Source organism: Squalius cephalus, assembly GCF_949319135.1.
Source record: "Squalius cephalus genome assembly, chromosome: 1".
Taxonomy (NCBI): domain Eukaryota; kingdom Metazoa; phylum Chordata; class Actinopteri; order Cypriniformes; family Leuciscidae; genus Squalius; species Squalius cephalus.
In genome coordinates this window covers 42,112,003-42,136,671 of record NC_137122.1, presented here as the reverse complement: position 1 = coordinate 42,136,671, position 24,669 = coordinate 42,112,003, and the positions used below count along the sequence as shown (strand labels likewise).

At 36.5% G+C, this 24,669-nt stretch overlaps 1 protein-coding gene and 1 long non-coding RNA gene across 4 annotated transcripts; one reads left to right on the top strand and one right to left on the bottom strand.

Moving 5' to 3' along the window:
* The first annotated feature begins 658 nt into the window (after positions 1–658).
* clcn7 (chloride channel 7) lies at positions 659–19,379 on the top strand. 3 transcript variants are annotated; one of them, XM_079894925.1, is made up of 25 exons: positions 659–868; positions 1,552–1,626; positions 2,071–2,136; positions 2,320–2,385; positions 4,384–4,516; positions 5,061–5,170; positions 5,887–5,967; positions 6,342–6,404; positions 6,487–6,570; positions 6,650–6,743; positions 6,988–7,052; positions 7,149–7,265; positions 7,477–7,531; positions 7,647–7,707; positions 8,435–8,576; positions 9,931–10,024; positions 11,325–11,497; positions 13,603–13,654; positions 13,819–13,946; positions 14,141–14,226; positions 16,005–16,137; positions 16,225–16,284; positions 16,398–16,574; positions 17,488–17,568; positions 17,966–19,379. In XM_079894925.1, the coding sequence occupies exons 1-25, from the start codon at positions 764–766 to the stop codon at positions 18,050–18,052; spliced, it is 2,388 nt and encodes a 795-aa protein (XP_079751051.1). In that variant the 5' UTR covers positions 659–763; the 3' UTR covers positions 18,053–19,379. The 3 variants fall into 3 exon arrangements, with proteins under 3 accessions (XP_079751051.1, XP_079751052.1, XP_079751053.1); XM_079894926.1 differs by lacking the exon at positions 1,552–1,626; XM_079894927.1 differs by lacking the exons at positions 659–868; positions 1,552–1,626; positions 2,071–2,136; positions 2,320–2,385 and adding an exon at positions 2,448–2,464.
* Positions 19,380–20,880: 1,501 nt separating this feature from the next.
* Positions 20,881–22,537, bottom strand: LOC307157112. The gene is made up of 3 exons (XR_013820869.1): positions 22,114–22,537; positions 21,783–21,823; positions 20,881–21,629 (listed from the first exon to the last, which is right to left on the bottom strand). It is a non-coding gene; the product is annotated as an uncharacterized lncRNA (long non-coding RNA).
* Between the last annotated feature and the right edge of the window lie 2,132 nt (positions 22,538–24,669).

Genomic DNA, 24,669 nt, shown 5'->3' with positions numbered 1-24,669 from the left:
ATTAAGATTTCAGACTCCTATTCCTATTTAAGATGAATGCTGTAAATTTAGCAGGTAAGGAACCACAAAATGTATTCATACTGCCAAGCACATTCCCCCAATCTTAACCAATCGTCAACACTCTCCAATATAAAAACAAATTTGTGTTTTTCATGATTTACAAAATTAAATATATTTATGCTCTATGGGTGCTCTATGGGTGAATATGGGCTCAGTTATGGCTCTATTGGTGCTCTATGCTCTATGGGTGAATTAAGGGTGATTGGACACAAGGTCAAATGGAACAGTATAACTATACAGAAGGTTTTTTCTCACCTAATGAGTGAATTATTATTATTATTATTTTTTTTTTAATATAGCTAGTTTCGTTAAAATGTTATAAAATTGTCGTAGCTATATTGCACAAACCTTTGATGAATTGGAAACATGAATGTGATGCTGCACAACTGCAACAAAATCAGTAAAAAAAAGAGTCAATATCATGTTGTCAATATCAATTGTCAATGACAGTTATGAGCATGTTCTTAAGCGTTCAGAACAGTCCCAACTAGACTAGACCTACCGCACATCATTGACACAACCCAGAATAACTGTGAACTACATTTCCCAGAATTCCTTTAAAAACTGTTTCTTTCTTGGACCTTTGTGCTTTCCGTACACTCGTCACGGGATCGCTTATGATTGTTAGTCATGGGGAAGAAGACATGTTCGCAGTAGTTGTCCAGTTCGCAGGTTTAATGTATGTATAATTGTAAAAGTTGACATGGCCAACATCGCGAAGAAAGTGTCATGGTCTGGCCGAGGCGAAGATCGCGGAGAGAGAACGCCACTGCTGAACGGTGCCGAGGATGGGAAATACAACAGAAAGGTACCAGACAGGCCATGCAGACTACATAAAAGACATGTATTGAACTCACATTCAATATGGAATGTTTTGGCTTCTACTTATATGAATTACTTGCTCTGCTGATTAAATACCGCATGCTTGTTAAGCATGCAAAGGTATTGTGTTGGCTTGCAGACAGCAACATGATATTGACAGTAAGTTACAGTTGCTTTAACTTCATGTCATTCCACAGTGTTGAAACGAAAACAATAGTTCTTAAACCTGTTATAATGGGGTAAAACCTTTTTGTTACTTGTTAATCCTTGTAAGGTCCTTATGTCCTTGTATTTGTGCATGGTGTTTTGCAACTCTGGATATTTGGATTTTTAACTTCCCATTTCTTTTAACCCTTTTATTCGGCTAAGAAGCTGCAAGCTCCTGTGATCTACATTGAATCGGTAGTGTTTTTTGTCAGAGCCATAGCTAAATTCTGGCCCCTCACTGTATACGGCACTGGGCTTCATTCATTGTTGTGGGGCCCCTCTTTGCATATACACACATAAACTACAGTGTGTGTGTGTGTGTGTGTGTGTGTGTACAGGATATTGTGAGAAGAATTTATGTTATTTATGTTAAAATATAGTCATATTGTTTGTATTGTTGATGTAGATTCTAAATGTAGATTAACATAGACTATTGATAAGTGTAATGTGTTTGGTTCATAGTTATCTGGGGGAGGTATATTTCATATAGGCAGGCTGAGCACTGTGGACCTTGAGGAGGAAATCACACCCGAAGAGGTAAAATCTGTTTGACATCAATTCATTCACTTCAAAACAAAGAACACTTCAATAGTCCTTATTCCAGTCCAAAAGAGTGGCTTCACTGTTTCGATGCAGCTGTAGTTTCAGTTTTAATTTTGAAGTGTTTGTGGTTTATTCATGATTTGCATGTTAGGCTGCACATAAATATGTTCTAAATCTCTCCTAAAATCAACCACTCTTGGCAGGAGACTCTGGAAAAAGCCTGACTTGATGTACTTGATTATTTGTGAGGATATGTTTCCAATGTGCTGGCATGAGGTCAAGTTTGCTCATGGCTGCAAAGAGTTGATGTAGCTAAATAAAGTATTGTGCTATTCTGATTGCATGAGCATAGAATGACTGTATATGCCCTTGATGACTGTCGGCCAAATGCAACTCTTGAATCTGTGGGGTTTTTTTTTTCTTCTTCAATTCACACAGGACATTGTGAGAAGTCGACCGAAGGAAATCCCTCACAACGAGAAGCTGCTGTCCCTCAAATTTGAGGTAATTGAATCTAGAGCTGACCTCTCTCTTTCAATTGAGTGTCTGTTGGGAATGTTTTGAAAAATAAGTAGGTTTTCAGTAACTTAGCTTAAAATGAGGCAAAATGCAACATGTACACTTTAAATAAAGTGTCTTTGAAGAGCTGTGATATAAAATGTCACAACTATGCATTCTGTGTTTCAGAGTCTTGATTATGATAACAGCGAGAATCAGTTGTTCCTGGAGGAAGAGAGACGAATGAGTCACATGGTCAGTAGACTCAAATGCGGTAGCGAACCATGACTCTTGAACCTTGGCCCTCTCACCCCCTTCCCTCGTCGGGAAAAAAGTAAACCCAACCTAAAATCAGCCTAGCTTCCTGTGTCCTCTTCTATAATACTGCATGTTACCTTTGACAAGAAATGCCACAAGCAAACATCAGAGTGAGCGTGAGAGTTATCACCAAATTAAACAAAAAGTAATAAAATGCAAATCATCATTACAAAGAATTGCATCATCACACAATCGGTGTGTCATTACAGTGGAATATGGTGACAACTGGCCACAAAAGCAACAAAATTTTATGCAAGCCGACGCATCAAGACATCGTTCAGACCGAAGCGCATTAGCAACAGACACTTCAGCACATGTTGATAATTAATCAAATCATTAGAGCAGCTGATTAAATGTATGTAACAGACCGTATTTAAATTATGATTTGGGAAAAATATAGCTATTATGCAAAATTGCAGCAAATGTGCATGGTCGCCAAGTTAGTAAATTTACAGACTGGCCAGTAATTTTGCAAAATAACTGTTTTCTCAACTAAAGACAGTGGCCGCGGCAGGCAGAATAAAATCAGTCACGTAACCTATTAGATTTTAAATTAGTTGCACAACTTGCACAAACGGCAAACAATTCCAGCTGTGAAGCTTTAGTTTGATTGATGCTGTCATCCAGGGGTATCACTTAATTGCTGTGGTTTAAAGGTGCTGAAATTTTTCACTCTACTGAAGCATAAAAATACCATAATATGTTTGCATATTTTGAGGAAACATGCTAAGTTCACATACTCATTTCTCTGAAAAACACTTTTACGGCCAGTTATTTTACTTGTGACTTTAAATGTGCGTTTTCAGGCTGGAATGTTTGTTTTTGTTTTGGTCTGTGATACTGCACGTTGCCAATTTGCCAATTTTCATTGTCATTGGCGCTCGTTCCTGTTGCGTGTGCTCAGACTGGTAACCCGTGTGAGCGCCGTCCAGTCTGAGGAGCAGGTGACGGGAGAAATGATGATCTCCGATATTTAGAATTGGACTGCAGTACCTATTTCGACCACTAGTTGTCATTCTTACAGACTGCACCTTTAAATGCTTTAAAAAGCTTTGGTTTTCTGAACACAATGAAGCTCTAGTGTAGGTCTTCCTTTGCCTGTTAACTCCAGCTTTTCTTTAAAAGTGAATTTTGAAAAATGCGTGGATAATAAATTAGCAACGATGTCCTCCTTATTAATGTTGCTTGCGTTTTCCATAGCGAATAGGGTATATGTCGAACGTCGCATGACGAAACCGGAAACCTGGTCTCATCGCATCCGCTTGTCATAGAAAGTGTTAACAGCCGTATGAACTGACGCCGATATCTATGGAATTTTAAGGTAATCAGCTAACCTACCTATCTCACTTTGTTATTGGCGTTTTATTCTATTTAAATATCTAAACGTTAGTGTGAAGATTTTTTTTTTTTTTTACTTTTAAATATCGATCTTCACATGCGAGGGACATTGGTTATGATCATCTTTGCTCGCTCCTTTTAAGTTATCTTGAGTAAAACAGTAAAAAAATGCATGAAGCACATACAAAAGACCTGAACCGGAAGCGATGCGTTCTGTTTTCCGGTTTCGTAATGCGACGTTCGACATATACCCTATAGTGCTAGCTATTTTATCAGCGCCCGCCCCTAAACACATTGATTTTTTTTTTTTCAATCACATTATTTTCTTTATAATTTATATCACTAAATGAATGAATGAAACTAACAGCACAGTTTAGCACATTTTTTTCTTGATTTTCTCCAAATATGGCTTGATTCAAAATGAATATGCCATGCAGTCATTTTGAGGATTTGCAGAACGGCACTCACTTATAAGCTGTTTCCACTTAAAAGCAGTTTATTCAGTGTACTACTGACAGAACACACTCTGGTTATAGAGTCTATAATTGTTATAGCCATTGCAGATTAACATGAAATGCTGATTTATCCTAACCACAGGGTTTTAGATGTCTGGAGATCAGGCGATGGGTGATCTGTGGTCTGATTGGGTTCTTCACTGGTCTCATCGCATGCATGATAGACATTGCTGTGGAGAGTCTTGCTGGGTACAAGTACTTTGTAGTCAAACAAAGTATCCTTTTTCTGTCAGTCATGTAATTTACAATCCTATGATATAATCTGTTTCTCACATAAAGCACTCAAAAAAGTGTATTTGTATAAAAAAGTTTTTAAAGTTAATTAAAATTAGCCAATATGCAGTTCTTGAACAATTTGTCACAAATTAATTTCATTTTATGCAATCAGTTTACATTTGTAATATGAAAGTTGGTGTAATTCATTCCCTTTGGGATTACATTAATAATTTGGCCATAACCGGATGCACGGCAATCCAGATCCAGACAGACACAGACAGATTTGAAATTGAGCATTTTTTTTTTTATTTTATCTAATGCAATCTGTTTATGTAGTTTATTAAACTTATTTCTCAACTATATTAAAATGAGGATTTCTTCTTTTTTTTCCAGGAAAAAGACTATTAATAGCAATTTTAGTATATAAAAAAAAAAAATCATGTTATTATGCAGTAACATACCTCAGTAATATTTTTAATACAGAGCTAATCTGATATGTGATGTTTCTTACTGGCTTCAGAGTTTCTTTAATCAGATGTTCAGACATTGATAAATTCACAGAGCTCGGAGGCCTGTCCATCTCTCTTATACTGTGGGCAGTGTTTAACTCTGCTTTCGTGATGGTTGGCGCCATCGCTGTTGCTTTTATTGAGGTTTGTTTTCTTCCTGTCCCAATGATATTTGTGTTGTGTGACTTCTGCTTCCCTTCTGTTTTTCAGAGTCACTTCAAAGAAATCATACAGCTCTTTCTAAACAATGTACTCAAGCAGAAAGCAGAATTTGGCTGCGTTTGCAATAGCATACTGTATTATTAAGTATATTTCTCGACTTATTGAATCAGATTGGGTTGTTACTTCTTTTTTTTTTTACCAAAATTTTTGTTGTTTTTGAATTGTAATAATTGAATTAATACTTTTATGCAGCAAGGATGCATTCAGTTGTTCAAAAGTGACAGTTAAATTAAGTGCTGTTTTACTATTAATCAAAGAATCCTCGAAAAAATGTATTACGGTTTCCACACATCAAATTAAGCCGCACAACTGTTTTCAACATAGATAATAATAAGAAATGTTCAGCAACATTGAAGACTGGAGTAATGATGCTGAAAATGCAGCTTTGACATCACAGGAATAAATTATTTCTTAAAATATATTCAAATAGAAAATAGTTATTTTAAATTGTCATACAATTTCACAATGTTGCTGTTTTTACTGTGTTTTGATCAAATAAATGCTGCCTTGGTGAACATAAGAGACTTTGTTACTGACCAAACTTTTGAATGCCGTAATGTACATTTGTAAACTACGTAGTATTTACATAGTTTTACTTTGAACATTGTTTAAAATTCAGTCTTCTCGTTTTCTCTCAGCCCATTGCTGCAGGAAGTGGAATCCCTCAGATAAAATGCTACCTGAATGGAGTGAAAATCCCTCGTGTTGTTCGACTAAAGGTGATCTCTTTTATATGTCTTTTTTTTGTGATAAAGCTATGTCGAGCAGTCTTGGCCTAATGGTTAGAGAGTCAGACTTATAACCCGAGGGTTGCAAGTTTGATTCTCAGTACCGGCAGGAAAATGTAGGTGGGGGCGTTCTCTTCCACCCTCAATAATCCTTGAGCAAGGCACCGAACCCCCAATCGCTCCCTGGGTGTGTGTGTTCACTTCTCACTGCTCCTAATGTGTGTGCACTAAATCGTATGGGTTAAATGCAGAGGACAAATTCCTAGTATGGTTTACCATACTTGGCCTTTACATCACTTTCACTATTTCTCTCTCTCTTTTTTTTTTAAGAGATCTCTAAAAATGTATTTCTTCTACGTCCACAGACTCTGGTGGTAAAGGTCTTTGGTGTGATCTGCTCAGTTGCTGGAGGTCTTGCTGTTGGAAAGGTACAATAGAAAATCAGTCAATTGGGGTTAATGAGACTTTAATTTGGGGTTAACAGACTCAGCATCTGCTCTTCTCTCCCAGGAAGGGCCCATGATTCACTCAGGAGCAGTGGTGGCTGCAGGAGTATCTCAAGGCAGAAGCACTTCACTGAAAAAAGATTTTAAGGTCAGTTTTCTGTACTATTGAGTCTACTTGAATCTAACAGTGAACATGGAGCCTGACTGCAAGTTTCTGTTCCCTGCAGATGTTTGAGTATTTCCGCAGGGACACAGAGAAGAGAGACTTTGTCTCGGCAGGAGCAGCGGCTGGAGTCTCCGCTGCCTTTGGAGCCCCCGTTGGTGAGACATGCAGAAAATCATTTCAAATATCCAATTTTTTTTTTTTACATCAGAGTTATGCAAAGTCAATAATACAAATGTTGTTATTGTTAAAGCATATTAAAATGCCTGATATACGCAGAGTTTTAGCTGTAAGTGAAAATACATTGTGTTCCTCTGAATAAAAGCTGTTAAACTGCACTGGAATGAATCTTGGATCAGATTGTTCAGGACCATCTTTGATTCATTGTGTTTTTTGGCACAGGTGGGGTTCTGTTCAGTTTAGAGGAAGGCGCATCTTTCTGGAACCAGATGTTGACTTGGAGAATTGTGAGTGATTGTGAATAAGAGCTTGGCTCCTCATTAAAGAGCACTGACTATTTCACTGCTTGAACCTCTCATCCTGCTTTTTTTTTTTTTATCTAGTTCTTTGCTTCGATGGTCTCCAGCTTCACACTTAATTTTTTCTTGAGTATTTACCATAACAAGGCTGGAGAACTCTCCAGCCCCGGTCTCATTAACTTTGGCCGCTTTGACAGTGATGTAAGTCCTGTATCTTTCTCTCTCAGTTACTTTTTAGCTGCCAGTTTTAAGTTTTTCACAGCACTGAGATTTGAAAGGAAAATCTGTAGAATTGATCCTTAAAGCTTTCCAAAATGTCACAAGAAAGAAAGAAAACATCGCAATATTTTGGTGTATCTATATCAGTCATGACATTCCTGAACTAAATTGAATGTTTGTTTTCTTTTTTTAGACTGTGCAATATAATTTATATGAAATTCCTCTCTTCATTATCATGGGAGCTTTAGGTGAGGGGAACATCACTTTATCTGTGCATAAAACATCTTAATAACTTTGGTTACAAAATTAAAATCAGTGGATGTAGCTTTTGAATTATTTTTCTGATTTTCTTTCGTTTTCCAGGAGGGATGCTTGGGGCATTGTTCAATTTGCTCAATAATTGGCTTACAATTTTCAGAATAAGGTAGGATCTCAAGCTATTGAACTCCGAAGGTCATGGGTAATATGTTTTGCATTAATTTAAGGAAAACATTTTTGAAAATCAAAATGTTGTGTAATGGAAAACTATTATTGGGGCCACCATGCATCTATTCCTTATATTGGCCATTTTAAGTCATTTTTGCAGCAACTTGACACTAGTTTTGAGATTCTGCTAAATGGATGGTAGGTTTTGACATTGAATTGTAGGTATGTGTGTATCATTGAACAGAAGCAGTTGGGATGTGTATGACGACGTTTTCATATCAATGTGTAGGTTATGCCCTCATGTCAAATTGAGGCCAACAAGTAAAAGAAGAGACTTTCCAAACTTGTATGGAGTTTAATAGAGTCTGTGAATGACTGATACTGAAAACACAAAATATCTATGTTTGAAAACATAATGTTAAGAAATATTGGCGAATATTACATTTAACAAACCTTTTTATTTTTAAACGTGTCAGCTTTATTATTTACACTGCCATTCAAAAGCTTGTGGTCGGTAAGATCACTCAGTTTTTTGTTGTTGATTTGTTTGTTTTTTTTAAAGAAATGAATACTTTTACTCAGCAGGGAGGCATTAAATTGATAAAAATTGACTGAAGACAGTTACTCAACTTTTTTATTTTATAAATGCAATTCTTTTAAACTTTTCATCCACTTACATCCATCCATCGGCCTGTGAGATTTTAACAGGATGTGTTATGTCTCAGGTACGTTCACCGGCCGTGCCTGCAGGTAATGGAGGCTATGCTGGTTGCGGCGGTGACCGCTACAGTTTCCTTTACTTTGATCTATTTCTCCAATGACTGCCAGCCATTGGGACCGGACCACACTGAGGAATATCCTCTGCAGGTGTTTATGTGCTTACTGAGCTTTCAAATCGTTCTCTTAAATGATAAAATGCTTAGTTGAACTGCTCCTAGATCAGAATATACACTCACCTAAAGGATTATTAGGAACACCTGTTCAATTTCTCATTAATGCAATTATCTAATCAACCAATCACATGGCAGTTGCTTCAATGCATTTAGGGGTGTGGTCCTGGTCAAGACAATCTCCTGAAGTCCAAACTGAATGTCAGAATGGGAAAGAAAGGTGATTTAAGCAATTTTGAGCGTGGCATGGTTGTTGGTGCCAGACGGGCCGGTCTGAGTATTTCACAATCTGCTCAGTTACTGGGATTTTCACGCACAACCATTTCTAGGGTTTACAAAGAATGGTGTGAAAAGGGAAAAGCATCCAGTATGCGGCAGTCCTGTGGGCGAAAATGCCTTGTTGATGCTAGAGGTCAGAGGAGAATGGGCCGACTGATTCAAGCTGATAGAAGAGCAACTTTGACTGAAATAACCACTCGTTACAACCGAGGTATGCAGCAAAGCATTTGTGAAGCCACAACACACACAACCTTGAGGCGGATGGGCTACAACAGCAGAAGACCCCACCGGGTACCACTCATCTCCACTACAAATAGGAAAAAGAGGCTACAATTTGCACGAGCTCACCAAAATTGGACAGTTGAAGACTGGAAAAATGTTGCCTGGTCTGATGAGTCTCGATTTCTGTTGAGACATTCAGATGGTAGAGTCAGAATTTGGCGTAAATAGAATGAGAACATGGATCCATCATGCCTTGTTACCACTGTGCAGGCTGGTGGTGGTGGTGTAATGGTGTGGGGGATGTTTTCTTGGCACACTTTAGGCCCCTTAGTGCCAATTGGGCATCGTTTAAATGCCACGGCCTACCTGAGCATTGTTTCTGACCATGTCCATCCCTTTATGACCACCATGTACCCATCCTCTGATGGCTACTTCCAGCAGGATAATGCACCATGTCACAAAGCTTGAATCATTTCAAATTGGTTTCTTGAACATGACAATGAGTTCACTGTACTAAAATGTCCCCCACAGTCACCAGATCTCAACCCAATAGAGCATCTTTGGGATGTGGTGGAACGGGAGCTTCGTGCCCTGGATGTGCATCCCACAAATCTCCATCAACTGCAAGATGCTATCCTATCAATATGGGCCAACATTTCTAAAGAATGCTTTCAGCACCTTGTTGAATCAATGCCACGTAGAATTAAGGCAGTTCTGAAGGCGAAAGGGGGTCAAACACAGTATTAGTATGGTGTTCCTAATAATCCTTTAGGTGAGTGTAGTCTGAAATGTCAAACAGAAACGTGATTTGTTATATTGTTCATTTACAGCTCTTCTGTGCTGACGGTGAATATAATTCCATGGCCACCGCCTTCTTCAACACACCTGAGCGGAGTGTAAGGAGTCTGTTCCACAACCCTCCAGGTGTGTCTCTGTACGGGTGTGGTTGGGTGTGAACGGGCTTGAGAATGTGTGTGGACATTATCAGACTTTCATTCTCAAAACATCAACCCTCATTGTTATTGCAAGCACTTCTTGAATTATGCGGTGTGTCTGCATGTTTTTTGTGAATGTGTGTGTTTGCATATGTCTGTCAATTATTTAGCAGATTTGGTTACAAGCTGGAAGCAGGCCAGCTAACAGGCAGCTAAAATCTTCCTACGCTCTGGAGAGAAGCCATCTTTGATCGCTTTTCCAGAGAGCTGCAAGTGCACAATAGTCAGTGCTCAGCCACTGGACTGAACAAGCAAAATCACTTACCAATTGGCAAAGTTTATATTGACTATATAATGACCAAGTTGGTAATGCTTCAGAATGTAATATGATTATATTATAACATCATAATTACATGTTTTATATATGATTAATATCACACATAATGTTATGGTTTTAATATTACATCATGGCTGGTAGCCTTATGCTGCCCTCTAGAGCTGGAGTGCTTGATAGTGTGCTAAAGAGAACAGATGTTCACCCTACTACAGATCATGCAGGGTTGTGCATGTCTTTTGCATTTACATTTAAGGCATTTAGAAGATCCTGTCATCCAGAGTGATGTACCAACAGTGTTTTAGCTTAACAAATGAGACCGTTGTGATCAACAGATTGCTAGCATTCCATTTAAAACAATATCTGCTAGGAAAGGTATGCTTCTTGTAGTGCTAACTATAAACAAATGAAATACAGATGAAATAAAACCTAGTACAAATAAAGAAACCAATGCAATTATCTTATTTTTTTTTTTTTTTGTGTGTGTCTTTTATTGTTGTCTTTTTAGAAACAAACTTTGCATATATATAATAAACACACCTCGCATATTATTATTACATTAGTTACAGGCCAGCATAGTTCTATAGACAAGAACAATTAACAGACATTATCAAAAATAAATATGAAAAAATAGGTAAAGTAATTTAAAATAATAAAAATGACAACATAATAAAACAATTTTTTTTAATACAAATAATGATATTAGTACTTGAATCCAACCAAGGGGAACATGACAAGCAAAAGTGTGTGTGTGTGTGTGTGTTTTTATATATCGTATCGTATCGTACCTCATAACTGGGCCATAACTGGACAGCCTAATATAAATCCTTCATTCCCTACCATTCCTTCTAACCAGGCTACCCATCTCTTTTTTTTTTTTAAATGAGTCCTACTGCAGTCTAGTTTTGTTTTGTTTTAATATTGAAATTTTACTGGGAATATCTCTCTCTCTCAGGAACGTACGACCCCGTGACTTTAGGGATCTTCACTCTAGCCTATTTCCTCCTGGCTGTCTGGACGTATGGTCTGACCGTGTCGGCAGGAGTGTTCATCCCCTCTCTGCTCATTGGAGCAGCCTGGGGGCGACTCTTTGGGATCCTTTTGTCTGTCATCGCTTCCAGCCAATCAGTAAGTACTTACCCTTCTCTGCACTTTTTTAATTATAGCTACATTTTTTATTCTTTTTTCAGTGACCAAGAGGGGACATGTTTGATTCACTTAGTTTTGTCGTGCACCGTCATATTAATTAGTAGGAATGTGATAAGTCATGCCCATGAGATTGTTTTGTCGAGGTTATGACATCCTTATGTTGTGGCCACGTGATGTAAAGTCATGGCCTCGAGATCAGTTAAGATCATATCAATTAAGAAATGATTAATGATATATTAACATTGCCTATTAAATTGTATTGCGCGGGATGGTGTTTATAGACTGCTTTTGAACGAAATGTATTAATAGCTAATTGTTTAATATTCCTTATAAAACATTTTATCTATCCCATCCAACAGTCTTTTAAATTCATTCACTGATCATTTGTTTTTATATTAATATTTATATATTATTATTATTATTGGTTACATTTTTATTATTCATTGTTATGCATTTGCTTTATTTTCCTCTTCATTTCTTTTATCGCTTTACCTAATTAACTTTCTGTATATTATGTTACTTAAAGGGATAGTTCACCCAAAAATTTAATTTCAGTCATTAATTATTCACCCTCATGTTGTTCCAAACCCGTAAGACCTTCGTTCATCTTCGGAACATAAATGAAGATATTTTTGATGAAAAGCTCTCTGATCCCACCATAAACAGCAATTTAATTACCACTTTCATGGTCCAGAAAGGTAGTAAAGACATAGTTAAAATAGTCCATGTGACTCCAGTGGTTCAACCTTAATGTTATCAAGCGACGAGAATACTTTTGTGAGCAAAAAAACAAAAATAACAACTTTATTCAACAATGTCAGTGTCCTACACTGTTGACTTTGTAAATACTGTGCAACGCTTCTGAGTTCTACGTCAGAACTCCTAAAATTAAGAGGCCAGAGAGCTCTCCGTTTTCATAAAAAATATCAAAATTTGTGTTCTGAAGATGAACGAAGGTCTTACGGGTTTGGAGTAATTAATGTGACAGAATTTTCATTTTTGGGTAAACTAACCCTTTAAAGTATATATTTTGTAAATACTGTAAATGCCTGATCATGCCAATAAAGTTCTGTCTTTATGACTGTATTTCTGTAGACTACACCTGTAGCCTATGTGACGATACATGAATGTCTGTTTTCATTTGTAGCCTCTCGTGCCCGTGGCAGCATTCAAATGAAGTTTGAATAATTTTGTTATTATTAATAGGCTATGTTATAAGAATATTTAAGCTACGATTTTTTTTTATCTCATCCCAAAGTCTTTTAAATCCATTCACTGATATGTAGGCTATCTTAATTTGTATGTATTTATTTGTGTGTGTGTGTGCGAGTGTAAAGGCTCCATTTGATCTCATTATCTCTTTACCCAATTAACGTTATGCATTGTCTAATAGCATACTTACAGTACCATATAGCCTATGTTTTGTAAATACTGTAAATGCCTGACAGTCATGCCAAAAAAGCTTGGATTATATGACTATTTCTGTAGGCGCACTGGAATTTTACGGGAAGTTCACTTCACAGAAATTTACATATTAGTATATATCTCATTTTATTTAGGTTTAATAGGCATAATAATAGAATAATAATAAAAATAAAGACAGTCAGGGAATGGGTTTAAATTGCTGTGAGATGGGATGGGTAAAAATGGTTTCTTGTAGGCCTATATTATTTTATGTTCTTCTTACATATTCTTTTATCATTTATTGATAATAATGAACTTTATTTGAATGCTGTCTATAGGCAAACATGCGCGCAATATAATTATTATAGGCATATCCAGCGCCGTTGTTTACGCATTTAACTCGTGGCCATGAGAAATAGATCTCGTTCACTCAACATAAAGAAGTCACAAGAAAAATGTATAGTTCCCTCAACATAGGATCTCGAGTCCACAACTTTACATCGCATGGTAATATTACGTTCCCTCGAGTGAATATGTCATAGCCACGACAAAACTAAGTGAACCGAACATGTCCCCTCCCGGTCACCGTAAATCTCCAACCCCAAATTTGAGAAAAAATAGAGCTAAAATATGAGGAAAGATTAACTGTACTGTGTTGTGGACATTTTCTAAACTGATAGATTTGGGCGGATCCTGGGAAATATGCTCTGATGGGTGCTGCGGCCCAGCTTGGTGAGTTATTGATGATTCATGTTCATTTTAACTAGATTTTCTTTAATGAAATGCAGCAGGAATGCAGTCTTGTGGTTTATAATAGTGCTCCCAACTGCATTTCTGTGAAGGAAGTACATGTCATCATTAACAAATATAGCTGTTTTGTTGTGTTAATTTGACAGGTGGCATTGTCAGAATGACACTCAGTCTCACTGTAATCCTGGTGGAAGCCACCGGGAATGTGACCTATGGCTTTCCCATCATGCTTGTGCTGATGACTGCCAAAATTGTGGGGGATTACTTTGTAGAGGTGAGAAGCAAAATATCTAGCATGGTTGTTTTTGTCTCTTGTGAACTGGTGATTTGTCTTTCCAGTAGTTTTTTGTTTGGGTTTCTTAAGGGTGTCACAAAGCATTAGTCATGCATGCATGTCATTTATGTTTTGTGCTATTAGAACATGAAGCTCATTTGTGCATTTGTCTGACTGGTTTTTGTTGTTTATAGGGCCTGTATGACCTCCATATTAAGCTGCAGAGTGTTCCTTTCCTCCACTGGGAGGCTCCTGCTACTTCTCATTGGCTGACGGCCAGGTAACCACACCCTTCGGCCTTACATGTCATGTGATCCTTTTTATCTTCTCTGATGCACTCTATACTGACCCTCAGTTCTAATCAATGTAACAGTAATTCATACAACCGTGCAACATTAAGGCTGAATGCTAAATCATGTATGTACAATATATGTGTACAATAACAATTTTACATTACGATGCCCAGAAATCGATTTCAATTGTACATTGGGTTTAATTTGTCGTTAAATGAGCTCTACTAATATATATATTGTTAGTGGCGAGATTTTTTGCCAATTATTGAAGCACACATCTGTGTGAAGACTGTGCGCAAGCCACAAGAGAGCACTGTATCTGCGCCACTGATAGCAGCGGCCGGCAATGATCACTCAGCTTGATTTAAAAAAAAAAAAAAAAATCACACACTTCAGGGCTAGATCGCCTCTAATTTAACAAACAAATAAAACGAATGCTCTTCTATTTAACTGGAGATGTTTTATTTATTTTTATTAGGTTCATGTTTCAAAAAGTGGTGGGGACAATATTAACCCTGGCAAAAAAGTGGTGGGGACATGTCCCACCCACAAATTACGCCTATGCTTTGTAGGTCAAAACACAGAAGCGAGTTAGCATTTTAGCACTTCCAGTTCCATCGGCCCGAAGTCAATGGGTTTTTTGAATGGGGTTTTGGTTAAATGGCTGAAATAAGGTCTGTGGGGAACACAAGCTCAAGATAATCTTCACATTTTATTCTACAACATAAAATACATCAGTATTACCCAACACGTGATTTTTTTTTTAAAGCTGTTACATGTCTTGAAAAAGGCGGTTGCTAATAAATGGGATTACAGAGGCTGTCGAGGAGATTTAACATCATCACGCCGAACAAGTAAACTCATTTGTGCAACTCGTTGTGCTTATAATTGTGCTCTTCTAAACTATTTTAACTCAAATGTTCTGGGAAAATGTTTTTAGATAAAAACTGAAAGAGTTGTCGGAAGCTTAGTGACGTTGAATTTGTGGTGCAGTTCGTTTAAAGCCTACCTTTAGCTTTTTACTTCTGGCGACTGCATTTATGCTTGAAAATTCATAAAACTTGTTCATCTGTGAAAATTATCTTGATGGACAAAACTTGCAAGTATCATAAACTTTTGTTGTTGATAGAGCTTGTTTTTAGCTATAATCCAAAAGCCTATGGAAAAATCCTATTGAGTTTTTGTCAAGGGATATTTTTCATATTTGAAAAATATTTTAAAGTGGATAAAAAATGTATATTTATAATGAACAGATTTATACTTTAGACTAAACTAATAAAAAAAAAAGTAATCACGTTGACCAAGTGTATACTCATTTTTCTGTTAACATATGTACTTGTGAAGTTTGTGGCATGAAATGTTTATTAGATATTCAAAGACCTTACCTTTCAATTATTAGACAGAACTGTTAAACAAAGACCGTAAACTAATAAAGATGGAGAATAAGTGCTTCTGAGCTCAGCGCTGTCAAAATAAAAGTCTTGCTTCTGACTATTATCGGTTAAACAGTAAAACTTATCAGCCGATGCTATAACAAATTTTTTTTAATATATATTTTTATATATCTTCTGATATATCGTCCTTTGCAATCTATCAGTCAACTACTACTATTAATAGAATACTTTTTAAAATAATAATAAAAATTATAAAAGCACAAATGTAAAAATAAAAGCGAATTTAAAATATGAATACGTACTACAATATTATATAAATAATACTCAAATAATGCTGGTGCAGTGTCATATAGTGAATGTGTTCACCACAGGGAGGTCATGAGCTCTCCAGTCACCTGCTTTAACAGAGTGGAGAAGGTCGGAACGATTGTGGACGTTCTTAGCAACACATCCACCAATCACAACGGCTTCCCAGTGGTTACCCATACTACTGGGCATGATGAGGTGACACAACCATGACATCAGATCCTGTTACTCCTAGTATATTCCAGTTTCAACAAAGACTAAAAGTTGCCCATCTTCTTCCCGCAGCCAGGCAAAATCTGTGGACTTATTCTCCGCTCTCAGCTTATTGTTCTTCTCAAACATAAGGTGTGGACATATTTTATTATGATGGCTTTAGTTGGGCTTTCATCTTTATTTTATAGGCAATACTGTAACTGTTACTTTGGCCAATTCTAATAGTTCAGCCCTCTGTGACTCAGGTGTTTGTGGAGAGGGCATCTTCACGTCTCATCCAAAGGAAGTTACAGCTGAAGGACTTCAGAGATGCATATCCACGTTTCCCTCCTATTCAGTCCATCCACGTCTCTCAGGACGAGAGGGAGTGCATGATGGACCTCACCGAGTTCATGAACCCGACCCCATATACTGTGCCTCAGGTCAGTTAACTTAAGTAACTTACATTGTAGCAGCATATTCTGGCCAAGGACTCCCCACAGACTGAGACTGTCTGACTTACATGTAAAGCAACCAATCATAGTTTTTGTTTTTGCATGCCATTTAAAGGCAAGTTTATCGGAAATTGATTATTTAAGGAATAATTGGCTCTGGGCCATTGAATTATTAGAAAAATAATGCACAACTGAGGTGGTAATCGTGCCGTTGCCATTACACCTCGGGTGTGCATTATTTTTTACAATAATTCAACAGCCTGGAGTCAATTATACTGCGGTTATCACACCTCAAAACATTGTTCAGATGATGAGAGAGAGAGAGAGAGAGAGAGAGAGAGAGAGAGAGATTTTAAGCGTATGTGAATTACCTGAGTCTCAAAAGTGTTCGGCAGCAGCGTCTCTACTAAAAGCGAAACTATAGGTTTATCTGCTATTGTTTACTATATTTATATGCTTGGTCAGTGTCGTGTTGTTGTGAGTTTTGGTTCTTTTGTTTTTATAGGCTGAAAGAACCTTTCAAATAACTGAAATCATATGGCGAAATGATATGGGCATGTAATGCGGTCAAGACCTGCCTGGAACTACTTTAGCTGTCTGTTTCCCTGAAAATAATTGCACACCTTTGGTCAACGTTCGTCAACCAAACCGATTCAAGCATTCAACAGCCCCGTAATATAAATCATAAAAATCGACTAGCATCAAGAGAAAAAAAAAATTGAGGCAGAGACTAGAACCTCTCCAGTTTGTGGTTTATTCAAGTCGTGTCCAAGCCTTAACAAGAATGCCACTGCCACACCCATACAAGAAATGCCACCAGGAAGTGTGTTTTAGTTGACATGAGTATGTGGTTAAATCATGTGCTGTATGAATAACTGTTGTTTTTCATATTTGATTTCAGGAGACTTCACTCCCTCGTGTGTTTAAATTGTTTCGGGCGCTAGGACTGAGACATCTGGTGGTGGTTGATAATGAGAACAGAGTGAGTCTATCAATATTCCAAATGTGTTACTACTTATAACTCACAGCTACTGTTTAGGAATGCACAATATGTTGGTACTATATTAGTATTATTAATCAGCTATTGGCTGATATTAGTCTTTTTTATTTATTTGTCAGTATCGGTTGATATTGAATATTTCATTTTGCATGTTAATTTCTTCTAGTTTTAGATTTAGATTACCTTTCTGTCATGATTATTTCTTTAAATATTTTTCAAATTTTATTTATTTTAATTTCTTTATTCGTTTAACATAATTTCATTTATTATAGAGGAAATAGTATAGAACTTGAAAATCGTCCATTTATCGTTTGTCTGCAATAACATCAAACTTCAGAAATGTTACGAGTTTCTAATTGCCTGGGCTTTGGATGTGAAGGTTGTGGGGCTGGTGACTCGGAAGGATCTTGCACGCTACCACATGGGTAAAGATGGCCTGGAGGAGCTTCACCTGGCTCAGATGTGATTGGTTGTCGAGTTCATCCTGGACCCTGCCTTCAGAGCACCAGCTTTGGACCGTTATAACTCAGGGGCTGGTCAGAGTCTCTCTCATGTCAAAGATGCCAAACACAAACCTGCAACATGCACAAATTTGTCCGACATTCAGTATTTTAAGGGCTCGATTATTTGAAAAATACATTTTTGCTTCTTTACAAAAAAAGTTAGTTATGGGTTGATTTGAGCGTTGAATGAGCACATTATGTTAGTACGTAATGTTAGTTTTGCACTATGTGACTATTTATTAAATTTATAATATTTTAGAGTAGATGAGCTTTTCGGGAGCCCTAACTTTTCGTGGCTCTCCAAAAGCATCATTTTGTGTCACTGTACACGTTTATCATAGGTAGTTATCATTTGAGACATGTCAAGCCAATGATAATGTATATCGACATGACAATGTGTCACTATGCATTTTTTTTTTTTTTTCAACAAGTTTTTGTTTTTGCAGTCACAACAATTCCTGCACAATATAAATTATGAATGCTTACTTGCTTATGCATAAAAATAGTTCTAGTAAAATGCAGTTAGCTCAAAGTAAGACATCAGTTATGAATGTGCAGGACAATTTAAGCAAGTTTACTGATCTTAGATTTCTCTTATGCCCATTTGTAGCATTACGAAACCTATTGGTGATACCTTTATGTGCACTTAATACAGACTACTACATATATTGTTACAGTTAATATGGTTCTTACAGTTAATATGGTTCTTTGCATAATTGTTTACCTAGTTCTATTTAGGATTTTTAAATGTTTCTGTCTTGGTTTATCAGTTTAATATTATAAAATATTTTTGGGTAGATCAGGCCCTAAAATTAAATGCATAAATCCTATTTTTCATGTGGCAAGTTTTGGTACGAGCTAAAAACTAGCGAGCGGTTTTATGTAGTACATTTCCTGAGGGCAGTTTGCCTACAGAATGTGAATTTTCTGCCTTGAGCTGCATTTGTTTTCTGTGAAAATCTATACTTTAAAATGAACACATAAATCACAGTATTGGGCAGTGAAAGATGATGCTAAAATAATTGCCAAGCACTGATTGCAAGAAACGGTCTTTAACTGAACATTAGTTGAAGCGTATAAACATGACGTTGTTGTCTGTGTGCTAAAAAACTTTGACGAATGCTGTACGCCTCGATGTTTAAAGCCAACATTTTTTGTTTTTATTGATCAATGATCTTTTGCTCTGCTGATCTCTACTTTTATATTGTTGATTTGAAGCAACAACAAAAAAGAGTGAATTTTATAACCATTTGAACTTTGTGAACTAATAAAGCTATGAATCAACAAATTAATTCCTATTGCCTCTTCAGTAATTCTCTCAGATAATAATGGCTGATTGGGATTTAAAAAAAAATCTGTGTAGTGCAGGATAGGGCATCAATATCTCTGTCTTTTGATCCAAGACTGTATTATTTGAAATGTGTATCTGGTAAAGGTTAATTTTGTCAGCTTTTATGAGTACACTAGCATATAGATGGCTTTAAAATGATTAAACATGGATTCAAAAATGTTATTTTTGGGAAACGTGCAGTGTGTGTGTGTATATGCAACTGACGAAACTGGCCATGTTTAAATTTGCTAAGGCAACAACACTACATGACTAAGCAGTATGTTATTTTTCAGCTTTTACTTGTCATAATCATCCCTGATACTACCCTGACACATTCCTGTGAAGCATCTGAAAAAATGGTGTAAGGTGTGGACATGTGCAAAATGGAATTCTATGAGTAATGCTGCAAGGATCTCATCTTAAGTTTTCATGTATGAATACCATGTTGATCCGCCCTGTTCATCATAATCATTGCTGTCGTGTGCCTCTAAACGTGTTATCAACACAGTGATCTCTCTGAGCCCCTCTAAGTAGTGTTTCTCAAGAGAGAAGGCTAACGTAATTGCATTATAATTAAATAATTTATCGAAAAAATATTTACATGATTTATAACTAAGTATATCTAATTATGCTGAATCATGAGTGAGTGAGGTTATCTGTGTAGTATTTAACAACAATAAATTATAACCATTCGCAGGCATTTATTTATTTTATTTTGATCGTGCTCCATTAAAAAAAACATAAAAAGCATAGAGCATAAATGTATCATCTGCAGTGCAGGAGCCTGAGGGTTAAAATCAGTGTGTCCTAATCCATTTAGAGCAAATCCAAATCTCCTTTCCTCTATCTTCTAACCTAAATCAATAGGTGACAAAATACATCTGTCTGGCATCAACTGCTAGAGCATTCGGTAACTGTCGACTTACATTTTTTACCCTGTTTAAATATCTTATATGAGTATAAGGATCAATGACATGACGTGCATAATTTGATAAATTCATGACATTTATCACTTTATCCTATTTAGTTTGAATTCATTTTTAGTACATTTCAATAATACATATTATTTTGTGTTTTGTTATCTTAAACCTCCAAATGCCAGGTGGTGCAACTGTCTGATTAAATGAACAGACTAATAAAACCATTTAAAATGGTGTCTTAATAAAAAATTAAAAACTAAATACTATTGCATCATTTTAGGTTTGAAACGTTTCATATAAAGACATTGGTTGTTGAACGTAAACATGCCTATATGGGGAAAAACATACTTTTATGATTTTAACCTTTTGTTTTGACTTCCTTTTGTGAAAATTGCTAACGACCTTGTCAGTCATTGGGTTGTAACAGATATCAAATGTAATTTAGCACTGATTATGTTTTACCCTGTTAATCCTTATGCAGAAGTCATTTAGAAAAATGAGAAAAGAGACTATACATAAATGAATTAGAAGAAAGCAATTTGATGGCAGAGGATTTATTGTGAACTACTAATCATTAACAAGGTCAATGGGAGTCATACGATTCTTGCAGCACCGATGTTCCATGCTTAATTTCCACATTTCTTGTTCATGTTTCAGATACTTGAGAAAAAAGCAGACCATGTCTACATCAAATCTTTATTGGAACATAATTAACAACACAGATAAGGTTTTGTGTTTTAAATTAAGCCGAACATGAAAACTAAATTTGCTAACAACAATGGTCTAAAACACTGATACCATACGACAGATGAAGTGATGTGAACAGCCAATAACTTATAAGGCCTTTCCTCTCTGAGAGCAAAATACAAAATAAAGAACTATAGCACAAATAGGTGAGTGAACACAGAGTGTACCACTGTATTGTATTTTGGTTATGTGCAGTAGAAAATAAACAGATTGGAAAGAAATTCCACATTGTTATTCTGGACTGAAACCTTTCTATCATCCAAAACATCATAAACCTATTTCCTTCTGCATCTGAATAGTCACTATTAAATGAATCATGCATTCATAGGCTGGCGGGTTGGCGTCTATAACTCAGCTGTTTGCAACAGAGTATAAAGGCAATGGCGGTGTACATTTGCAGCACCCCTCATTTGGGGTCCAGAGTCTACTAAACAAGTCCAGGTGATACATCTTCCTGCAGTCCGTCTCAAATAATACCATACTGGGCGAGCTCGTGCAACTCCAGATGGCTAAACGCTTCCCATGGACGCACCACAGTGATGTCTGTGCATGAAAGAAATTGGCAGATGAAGCACAGTGATGAGCCAGACAGTGAGCAAAATCAGTTTGCAAGAGTAATGGGTTTAGCATAACACCACACAACACAACACAGTAATTTGAACACTACAAAAGCAACGTTCCAAGGGCTGTACGCACCAGTGCCAAGACCCTCCATTCCTGGGATCTCATCACCAAATCTAATGGAAGGAGAGAAGAAATGAATCCCAAAGTTAAGTCTATTTCCTTATACAATGTTAAAAACAAAAATTCCAAAAGGGAGTGTTCACAGAACCATTTAGTTTTAAAAGAACCATTATTTTTTTCTTAGTGTGAAGAACATTTTTAAATTACACTGTTAAGAACCTTATGTGGAATGAAAAGGTTCTGTGGATGTTAAAGGTTCTTCATGGGACCATAGATGCCCATTAGGAACCTTTTTTTTTTTAAGAGTAGAGAGTTCAAGTAGATTTGAATGTTGTCTACTCACCCCTTGACTCCCTTTTTGGGAGGTTTGCTTTTGAATTGTCTAGTCACTCTCTATTTAAGTTTAGGGGGTCCTCTTCTGGGTGTTGTTGGTCTTACTCTTGTTGGGATGGGTGAGTCACTGAGACCGGCACAGCTATTTCCCAAGCTCATCTCATACATCGTGTCTGTTTCCAAAAAAACAGGTTCTTATGTGGGCTCTAGTGTTTGCAGATGACTTCTCGTTCAATGTCAGTCTCTCTCCTTGTGGTCGGCTTAAATACACTCAGGCTGATTTGTGTTTGCGTCAATGGGTCAACAACAAAGGCTGACAGATTGGCGCAGTGACACAGAAGCAATTTGTCCCAGGTAAACTCGAGCAAAGGGATTACTCCTCAGATTCTGAAAACACAAACGGGCCTTCGTTGAGAAATCTTTCTGAATGGTCTACTCGCATGCTTAAGTTCGCCTGGAGAGTCTGTCCTGGGTTAGAGAGAACATATTTTTCATTCATGGCATATGAGGAAATTAATGAAAACTAAATCTTAAGGCATGTGCACTCACAAGCATTCAATCTGTCAACAACTTTGATATGGCATGTTTCAAAGAAACTTCTTTGCAAAGTGAGTTGCATATAGTAATTTTACTCAAAAATCTAAAATAATTGCAAATATCTCTTTTGATCAAATACCAAATATCTCGGAGGAATGTCAGCATTGACTTTCCTCAGGAAATAACAAAGTTGAATATGAATAAACAAACAATGACTTTATGTCAAAGTAGCATAAATAGAACAATGACACTGGAAATATTAATCTTAATTATTTTTTAATAATAATTTAATTAAATAATTTATTCATTTTTCAAAATTATGAAGTTTAATTTACTGTTAAATAATTTTGTAATCAAATAGTTATGTTCTATCTATTTATCTATCTATCCATCGATAGATATCTATCAATACCATAATAATAATTAATTTTGAAATGGTTATTGTTGCCCCACAGTATTCAACACTTCAACAGTATATCTACACTTCATATGACACAGGGTTGCTGACGCTCAGTGTGGCGTAAGCTATGTTGAAAGACTAATGTACTTAAGGTTAAGTCCCTGACATTGTGAGTGAGGTTGAGCAGTGAGCACCATTAAGGAGATCTTGTCACACAGAGACAGACGTCTAGATGTCAAATGTAGAACTGGGATATGACAGTCATGTGGCTGTGAGCCTTAATACAATTGAGAAAGAACACCTGCTTCTTTCAGAGAAGAGGAATTCAGGTCAACAGGTAAAATATCATCTCATGCAGCCTTTTCCAAGAACTGATGCAACAATAAAAAAAGGCAGTTAAGGGAAAAAGAGACCTCAAAGTCCTCCATTTCCAGTTCACAGCGTGGTCTGGGTCTCTTTGAAAGTTAACTTCACTCTGAATTACCCACCATTCCCTGCAGGCATAGCTCCTAAAGTGTAGTTCGAAGATCTAGAGAGCCTTCTGTGGCAATGCCATAAAAATGAGAAAGCATAACTTACTGTACCTTGGTCTCAAATCAGTGATTGTATTTCTGTGTTCTTTTTATTTTATGTTAAATATGATTTAAGAGAGTAAGGATTATTAGTAGCAGCCAGCAGCAGTCAGTAGCCACACTTTTATAAATACACATAAACAACGTTTAAAAAAGATGAAATAATACAAACAGATATTAAACACTAATCCAGCTGGGGAAATGTAATTCAACTTTTAAACAGAAGAGGGTGGTAAGAATCTTAATAAAAGCTGATGCGATGAAATTTTCTAATAAAGAACAGTGGTTTGCCAGGGGCCTCAGCAATCTCACAAGGAGCCCAAATCTTACTATAGTATTAAATCTAACTGAATTAAAATTATGCTATAAAAGCCTTTTTAAACAATCAAGATCTATGCAAACTGACATCGTATACACAGTTGAGATCTCCTTCAGACCATTTAATTCAGACAATTTCAGACCACAGCAAAGTTGGTTTGTGCAGAAAAGATTTGAATATTGTATAGGACAATGAGGGGCCTTGGAATCCAAAAGACTGAGAAATGCTGGTATTCTTTACTAGAGGACAAAAACAGGAATGACTGATTGATAGGCTAAAAGCTGTGGCCTGTAGCAACTTCTTTAGCATTCCTTCTCTACACAGAACTCAATTAATCCCTCCTCTAGACTACTGTAATGCAAATCCAGCAATACAGGATCTGTCACAATCTTATGCAAAGACTACAAAGATAAAAATCATTAAAAAAACAAAAAACAAACAAACGTTGAATGCTATAGCCTACGAAGTATATGGCCAAATCTTGACTAGAAAAAAGTCTAATGCAATAACTGACCAATTTTAACTATCCAAATTTATTGTGTTATGCTATACATCTAACACATTACATGGCGCAACAAATGCATAGGCTATGTTTATCATAATTTAATAATCGCAAGATTTTACATTTAATAGGCTATTCAGCTTCTGTAGCCTATATTAAGACATGTATTCATTTTGTATTAAATTCAATTCTATTTCTATCCTAAGCAAATTGCATTCAAATTGTGTTAAAGTCAC

Bases quoted from the DNA above. Each gene is read 5' to 3' on its own strand.
- clcn7 (XM_079894925.1), top strand. From the start codon at position 764: ATGGCCAACATCGCGAAGAAAGTGTCATGGTCTGGCCGAGGCGAAGAT. The intron at 1,627-2,070 runs GTAAAATCTGTT...CAATTCACACAG, and splicing joins AGGAAATCACACCCGAAGAG to GACATTGTGAGAAGTCGACC. The intron at 5,968-6,341 runs GTGATCTCTTTT...CTACGTCCACAG, and splicing joins CTCGTGTTGTTCGACTAAAG to ACTCTGGTGGTAAAGGTCTT.